The sequence below is a fragment of the Zingiber officinale genome, chromosome 1B (assembly GCF_018446385.1).
Source record: "Zingiber officinale cultivar Zhangliang chromosome 1B, Zo_v1.1, whole genome shotgun sequence".
Classification (NCBI taxonomy): domain Eukaryota; kingdom Viridiplantae; phylum Streptophyta; class Magnoliopsida; order Zingiberales; family Zingiberaceae; genus Zingiber; species Zingiber officinale.
The window spans coordinates 27,791,183-27,798,664 of record NC_055986.1 but is presented as its reverse complement, the minus strand read 5'-3'; the positions used below and the strand labels follow the sequence as shown (position 1 = coordinate 27,798,664).

Below are 7,482 nucleotides of genomic sequence, written 5' to 3'. Positions count from 1 at the left end.
GCACATCAACGTATTCAACCAGATTATAAGTGATCTGAAGCGGGTTGATGTGAAGATCGAAGACGGAGACAAGACGCTGATGTTGTTGAATTCTCTACCTTCATCTCCTACGTACGAGAATTTGGTTAATCAATTAGAAATCTAGAATTCTTTTTAGTCCCACATCTTAGAATTGACAACATTGTGAGCAGAGAAATTTTTAGAAATACCTTGGGTTAGTGATATTAGAAAGCATACTTTTCTCGATTTTTTAGCTAAGATCAAGTATAATATTAAATTAAATTTTTATAAGAAGAAGTCTGTGACAGCAGCTTGCTATTAGAATTCTTGAGCTTGGCTTGCTGCTAGGATTCTCGAGCATCACCCTAGCATTGCATTATTATATGGGTTTTCCGCACCCTTACCCAATTTATGGGTGGTCTCTTGAGTATCACCCTAGCATTGCATTATTGCATGGGTCTTACGTACGCTTACCTAATTTATGAGCAGTCTTTTGGCTAAAATTAAATGTATTTATTTTTATCGATTTAATATATGATATAAAGAATTAAATTAATAGTCTGCACACATAACCAGAGGTGGAGTCACGTATAGCTCAATTTTTTCTAAAAATACATAAAATTATAAAAATATTAAAGTCTTGTCTTATATAAAAATAAAAAGTAAAGGCAATACTAAAAAATTAAACTTATTTTCTATAAGCTAATTTTTCTTCCCATCTTTTTTTACATTGTCCCACCTGATATAAAAAGTCTAGCTCATATATATATATCCCCCTCCCAGGCTGTCCCATTACTAGAAGAGAGTAAATCAAATAGCCCCTTATATGTATTTTTCACCAACTGTAAATCTATCGTATGTTACGCCTTGGTCCATAACTTTTTCTACAGTACTATCACAGTAGAACAAACTATGCTACGCCAGGCAGGGGGGCACGGCAAACTAATTGGTGGTTGTCCGAGTACCATCTATGCATTTATGTATCCGCCCAGCTGTTCCCCACCCCTTATTTAATCTCCCGAACTGCACAGTTTGTGGATAGATATGTTGGATTTTACGTTTCAGGGAGCGCAAAAGGCCATCGATTCACAGATCGATCAGCTCCGAATCAGGTACAAAATTTTGAATGACAACCAACTAATTGTATGACTTTCCTAGTGGAAACTTAATTGTTGCTCAGAACAATAACACGTTCAAGAACCAGGGCAGGTACCGCCTACTACATTAACAATGAAAAGAACTGGAAAAAAATAAATATATATCCCAAGTCAGCAGCATATAGAGTTTGTCACTTGGAATGCAGGCCAGGCACATTATGGAGTCCCATCTTCCTAAGGATAAGCTTGGGTATTGCAGGAGGATCTCGGAGGCCTAGGCTTCGACTGAACTCATTTGCAAGTTCCACGAGTTTAGACTTATCTCTACCGATATTCTTGTCTGAGTTATAGTAACCAAGCCATGCTTGATATGCCGATTCTTTGTTCTTCATGTCGACCAGTTTCACAGCCTGCTCTACCTGTACAAACACAAGATTCAAGTGTGTTAGAGAAGACAAATACTATACTTGAAAAATACCAAACATAAATAAATAAATTCATTACATGCCATCTGAGCTAACAATAAGCCTCAATGTCTAGAATTGTCCTGACGTATTCAAACTGTTTCTAGGATCTTACAGTGATTGATAAACCTGAGGCTCATCCTACTTGTAATTTTTCACAATATTTCTTCTGTACTTTTTCCTGTCACACCATTATGGGTGAGTGCATTCTGCAAGGGGGGGTGACCTCCCCCCTACGGAGCAACCAGTGTTGTAATCCAAAGATGATGCTCAGCCTTGTAAAAACTAAAGTAAAATACTCTAGACAGCAAATCATAACCACATATCAGAATACCGCTCATAAGATATCTCAACGATGACTTGTACACCAAAAACACCAGCATAGCAGAGATCTCAGAGCAACAGTGACTTCATGGTTGTGTTTATATTTAGCATGCATATTGAAGGATTTTTAAAATTTAATCAATTTCCTAGGTCAGTATACAAAAAATTTTACAACTTTTCTGCAAGTTCACAAATCACAAAAAATTGAATAATAAACTATTCCCAGAAAATTCCTGCAGAAAAAGAAGCACATTCTACAAAATCCCTTTCGCAATTACTCAGGTACAACCCAAATAAATTGTCGAACTCATTCTCATAACTAAAATGTTGCTAAGATTCATAAGAAATTCTCAAGATTCAAATTGACAGGGAGTTGCAAACAAAATAGGTACAACTCAAATCCAAGAGACAACAGAGACTCTACCGTTACAGGGAATAGACTCCCTCTTAATCTCTACTCTCCTCTAGTACTGAACCCTCTCCTCTAGGATCACAATTTAGTGCAAATGAGGATACTATACTATTTTATATTGGCTGAGATTCATTGAATTGTTTTGTTTCATCTTGAAACCCAATTCTTTTCTGTATACTCAATTTTCCCTCAACTCCGTCATGCAACCTCTCTTAAACCAAAAGTAGGATTGAAACAGGATTCCAGAATAAAAATTATTATCATGGATTTCAAAAGAAGAATGAAAGGACCTGCTTGAGTTGGAAATTATCCTCAAAATTTACACTTCCACACAAAGTTGCATGCCTCCTTGATGTTATCAGCCTCTCCAATAACCTACATGGACTCTAGAAAACCCTTTGGAGGTTGTTTCCCTCTTGTGACATAGTACCTCTATTTCATGGAAAATAGCTGAGCATGAATTCAAAGCTCTCTCAAATATGCTCCCTAGCAGGATTAGTTCATGTTCCTTTTCCCTCTTGAATAAGATCAAGTGATGGGGCAAGAAATACCAGTGAAATCTCATTTGGATTTATTCAACCCCCAATTAAATCAAAGTAAATTAGGATTCAGGATTGATCCTAAACTCATTATTCCTCATCCACTACTATCAAAATACAGCCTGACCTCAATTTGACAAAAGCCATCGAAATAACTCTGATATACTATCATGACTTACACCATCTCCTCCCATAGCATGAAACTCAATTTTCCTACATTCTACTATTTCACATGCCGCTAAAGTGCCAGTCTCCAATTACATATGCCTAAACCAAAAAATAAAATAGTACCAAGCCTTACACAGTTAGACCATGTCATCCAATTCCAACAGCATAAATAAGAACTAGCATCCCAAGTAATTGATATAAGCGACTGAAATTAAATCGATTAATTGAAACAGGTCGCAACATTCACTTCAAAAATATGGCCCAGTCCATTTTGAGGAAAGAACACCAACCACTAATTAATTACAATCCAGCAATTAAACTTGACTGTGCCTCATCTCCTCCCGCATGATGAAAATTAAATTTAAACAAAACAGATCAAGCCCCCAGTTGGAACTACATTCCAGACCATTAAAAACAAATCAAACCCCAGCTATAAGTGAAAATCGTTTCAAATCCCACCCACTGGAGTTATTTCCATTGCTAATTCAGGCACTCGCCACAACTAAATGATTTTAATCAAATAATTATATTGTTAAATAGCTCCTTGATTATCTTTGATAATTACTCAATTAATTATGTCTAATAATAGTCAATTAACAACTCAGATTTAAACTAGGGGAAGTTGAGGGGGCAACATTTTCAGAATTCTAGTATATACTTCACATGTTAAGCTCACAGAATATCACCATACTTCACTCTGTTACTAAGATAACACTTCATGTACATTGTTTGATACTCACTTGTCTTGCAGCGTTGGGATCAATGGAAGGTAGTGATGCCTCTGTTATTGGCAAATCTTTGATAGTTGTCAAAAAGAAACTTTCCCATGGTGCTAGCATCAGCACACCTTTTCCTTCTTTACCTTTCCGGCCTGTTCTACCAAGTCGATGTACATACTGCTCTCTATCTGAAGGGAGTCCAACCTACAAGAAATGTGACTTGAGCAACATTATCATCATAACAAGAAAAATATAAGTTTAATTAACTGTTATACAAGCAAAGTAAATAGAAAATTTAGGTCTACAAGTTACCTGTACAACAAGGGTAACATCTGGGTAATCAACACCTCTAGCAGACACATCCGAACTCACAAGAATGAGCCCTTTTGATTGCCTAAACTCTTCAGAGACTTTGGTTCTGTAACTTTGTGATTTTCTTGAATGGATTTCACGCACATTCAAATGCAATTTAGAAAGTAGGTCAGCTACAAGCTTTGTCAACATTGCAGTGGTACAAAATACAATAACCTACAAGTTCGTGACATGCCAGATGATGAAAAAAATGACTAGATAAGATACAAGGCAAGTGAAAGGTTTGCCGGATTATTAATTACCTTGTAATCGAAATCCTCTGAAATATGCTTTTTCAGTATACAGTAAAGAATTGAGAAGTGCTTTTCCAATGGAGCAATCAGATGCATTTGTTTCACCTGATCATAAGGACAAATCAATTAAATGAAATTATAGCAACAAATTATTTATTGCATGTTTATGAGAAGAAAAGTACCTGTGAGTGCGTCTCTTCACTACCCTCTTCCACAGTGCTGATGAATTTGTAGTCTTTTTTCAAGGAAATATGACAAATTTGACGAACCTAGATGCAAACATGATTATTCAATAAAAATCCCATTGTAAGAATGAAAACTAAAGATATAACTGCCATAAACATACATCATTTGGTATGGTTGCAGAAAATAGAAGTGTTTGTCGTTGTTTTGGAACTGTAGAAATAATTCTCTCAATGTCCTTGCGGAATCCCATATCCAATAGACGATCTGCTTCATCAAGAACAAGAATTTTCACACCATTTAGCCTACTGACAAATCCTGTTGTGTTCTCGATATGGTCTTTGAGTCTTCCCGGAGTAGCAATGAGAATCTATTAGACTAACACTTATTAGCATAAACACTGCCAATGGGATATTACAGATATGCATTCACATTTATCAGTGAGCATTAGGAATTTCACCTGGCAAGGATTTGCTTGCATGCGTCTTTGTTCTTGTGTAAGTCGTGTACCACCTATTACTGCTTGTACACCAATAGAAGGATGATACTTCAAGAGTTTATCAGCCTCTGCAGCGGCTTGCAATGCAAGTTCTCGTGTTGGGCAAATGACGAGCACATTAATGGAAGGCCTTTTTCTATCAAGGTCAAATGTAGGTAATTTTGAAATAACCTCAATCGCAGGAAGCTGCAAAGAAACAACTTGCAGATGGTAAAATTGGGGAAATGCACTCGTCTAAAAAGAAAGAAAGACAAAAAATAAACAAGTAATAAAAAATGCATCGAGTGGATCATAATCAGATATTTTGATCCTGTAAGGCCATACTAGAAATGCGACAGTTTTTCCAGTTCCAGTTTTTGCCTTTGCTAGAACATCTTTGCCTACATTAAGAACAGGAAAGGATCATCATCTGCATGGCAAGCGGATATGTGGAGTTTGAGGGAAAAATATGCAGCAATTGATCTGGAGTATATTTGAATAAAGTTTACTAGATGTCATTTATTTCCAGAAGGAACCGAAATTCCAATTTTAACTATCATGCCAGAAAGTAATCAGTGTGCCAACTAATTGTTTAAACATTAGCAACTAAATTCTCAGAAGCACAAAAATAGAAACATGATTAATAACTCGTGACATAGAATGTAGTTGGTGAATAAGGGGAAAAATTCTCCTTGGCTTATCATATATTTGAACAATGAAATGGTGGTCCTAGCAAGGGATTTCTAAAACATTGGGCATAAGAACTATATCTATATCTAAGGGATTACCAACAGTGGTACCACCTACTACCAAAACAATACCAATACCACTATAGCGAAGTAAATCTAAAATTATTGGATTGGGCATTTCACCATTGATCAGCCTTGTTAAAAAACCATAACACCTACTGGATGCATCATACATTGGTACTTAAGGCCACAATATAGCTAACTGACCTTGAAGGATCAAGGGAAGTGTTGCTTCCTGCACCATTGTCATCCTCACATAACCGGCATCTTTTATTCCCTTAAGTGACAAAGAAGAAAGAGAACAATGTTCAAACCTGTAGTAGAAAAAGAGCAACTTTGAGGGGAAAAATAATCACTGTATTATATAACCAGCGTACATTAACTTTGAGTAGAAAACAAACACTATGTTACATACGCAAAGTAAAACAACTTTGAGAGAAAAACAATCACAATATTATATAAGCAACGTGCAAATGAAAAACGTCCACGAGAGACTTCTTCTAGCAGTTCAAACATTGCCAAAATTATGTTTGTCAGCAATGAACCTCCTATAGTATTAGTTTCCAAGAACTTTTACCTGGTTTCGCTTAGGTAGGACTCATCTTCAGATGCTGAAATTATAGGAGACACAGCGCAGACTGCATTAATAGATTTTCCCTTTTTCAGTTGGGCACTGTTACTAGGAGCAGTAAATTTCGGATGGGAATCACTATTCCAGTCTTCACCTTCATCTTCCTCCCCAAGCTGAGTTGAAACTCTCCTCTTGGAGGGAAAAATTTTAGAAGCCCGCCCTCCAGATTCATCCAAGGTTCTTTTTCCCCTCCCCTTGCTGATCACTTGCAAGGACTTGGAACTGTCGTCACTCCTCTTTGAAAAGATGGTATCCTGCACTGACGCCTTTGGATTTATCTTTCCATCCCCCAAAGCGATCTTATTTTTCCCCCGGCTGCTCCTTTTCCCGTCTCGTTCCATCTCTTCAAACTGTCTATCGCCCAGTTGCGCGTCGTCCTTGACCAAGGATTTCTGCTTCGAAGGGAATCTGGAGTTATCAAGACGAAGGGAATTCCTCCGTGCGATGCCAACGGAATCGCTACTATGAAGGAGAATACGGGCAGGCTTGGCTTGAAAGGGCAGGTACTTGAGCTTGAAGGGGAAGGCTTTTCGAAGAATGGATGCCCCGAGATTGAAGCGGAGGATGCCCGGAGAATCAAGCGAGCAGATGGGAAGGAGTTGGCAAGGCATCGTCCGACCCTAGCCGCCGGAGACTTGAGAGAGGGGGGAGATAACAGGGTTTTAGAATGGGAGGATATATAATTCTGTATCGGCTCTACTGTGGGTGGATATCAAGGTTTTATAAATTCATCTATAATCTTTTTTCTTTTAATATATGTATATTTTATGTCAAATTTTAACATCCACCAAATTTTATATTTAAATTTAATATATATTATACGGTAATTTACCAAAGGACGCACGTGAAAATCTAAATTTATCAAAAGACGTATACTATTTTGGTATTTACCAAAGAACACACTTTTTAAAATGCATTTCCTATTTTATCCTCCTGATAATTTGATTTTTTCTACTGTTTTTCTTTTCTTCACTATATTTCTCTCTCTTCTCTGTCGGCAGAAGATAGCAATAACATTAGTCAATTTTTAATCACATTTTAATATATTTGAAGAAGTCAAAATAAATAATGGACATCATATTTGGACTCCTTGTAATTTTAGAAATCCACAGG

The 7,482-nt window shown here is 36.9% G+C and overlaps 1 protein-coding gene and 1 pseudogene across 2 annotated transcripts; one reads left to right on the top strand and one right to left on the bottom strand.

The window, feature by feature from the left end:
- Positions 1 to 233: 233 nt before the first annotated feature.
- Positions 234 to 377, top strand: LOC121995278 (annotated as a pseudogene).
- A 743-nt stretch (positions 378 to 1,120) lies between these two features.
- On the bottom strand, positions 1,121 to 7,055 carry LOC122053892 (DEAD-box ATP-dependent RNA helicase 31-like). Of its 2 annotated transcripts, XM_042615814.1 has the most exons (11): positions 6,464 to 7,055; positions 6,316 to 6,376; positions 5,946 to 6,052; positions 5,335 to 5,390; positions 4,972 to 5,196; positions 4,675 to 4,881; positions 4,511 to 4,597; positions 4,338 to 4,433; positions 4,036 to 4,251; positions 3,745 to 3,927; positions 1,121 to 1,516 (listed from the first exon to the last, which is right to left on the bottom strand). In XM_042615814.1, the coding sequence occupies exons 1-11, from the start codon at positions 6,978 to 6,980 to the stop codon at positions 1,289 to 1,291; spliced, it is 1,983 nt and encodes a 660-aa protein (XP_042471748.1). In that variant the 5' UTR covers positions 6,981 to 7,055; the 3' UTR covers positions 1,121 to 1,288. The 2 variants fall into 2 exon arrangements, with proteins under 2 accessions (XP_042471748.1, XP_042471741.1); XM_042615807.1 differs by having other exon boundaries at positions 6,316 to 7,055.
- Between the last annotated feature and the right edge of the window lie 427 nt (positions 7,056 to 7,482).

Excerpts from the sequence above, each read along its gene's own strand:
- LOC122053892 (XM_042615807.1), bottom strand. The coding sequence starts at position 6,980 with ATGCCTTGCCAACTCCTTCCCATCTGCTCGCTTGATTCTCCGGGCATC. Across the intron at positions 4,252-4,337 it reads CAGAGGATTTCGATTACAAG|GTTATTGTATTTTGTACCAC; the intron begins GTAATTAATAAT and ends ACGAACTTGTAG. Across the intron at positions 3,928-4,035 it reads ATGTTACCCTTGTTGTACAG|GTTGGACTCCCTTCAGATAG; the intron begins GTAACTTGTAGA and ends CATTTCTTGTAG.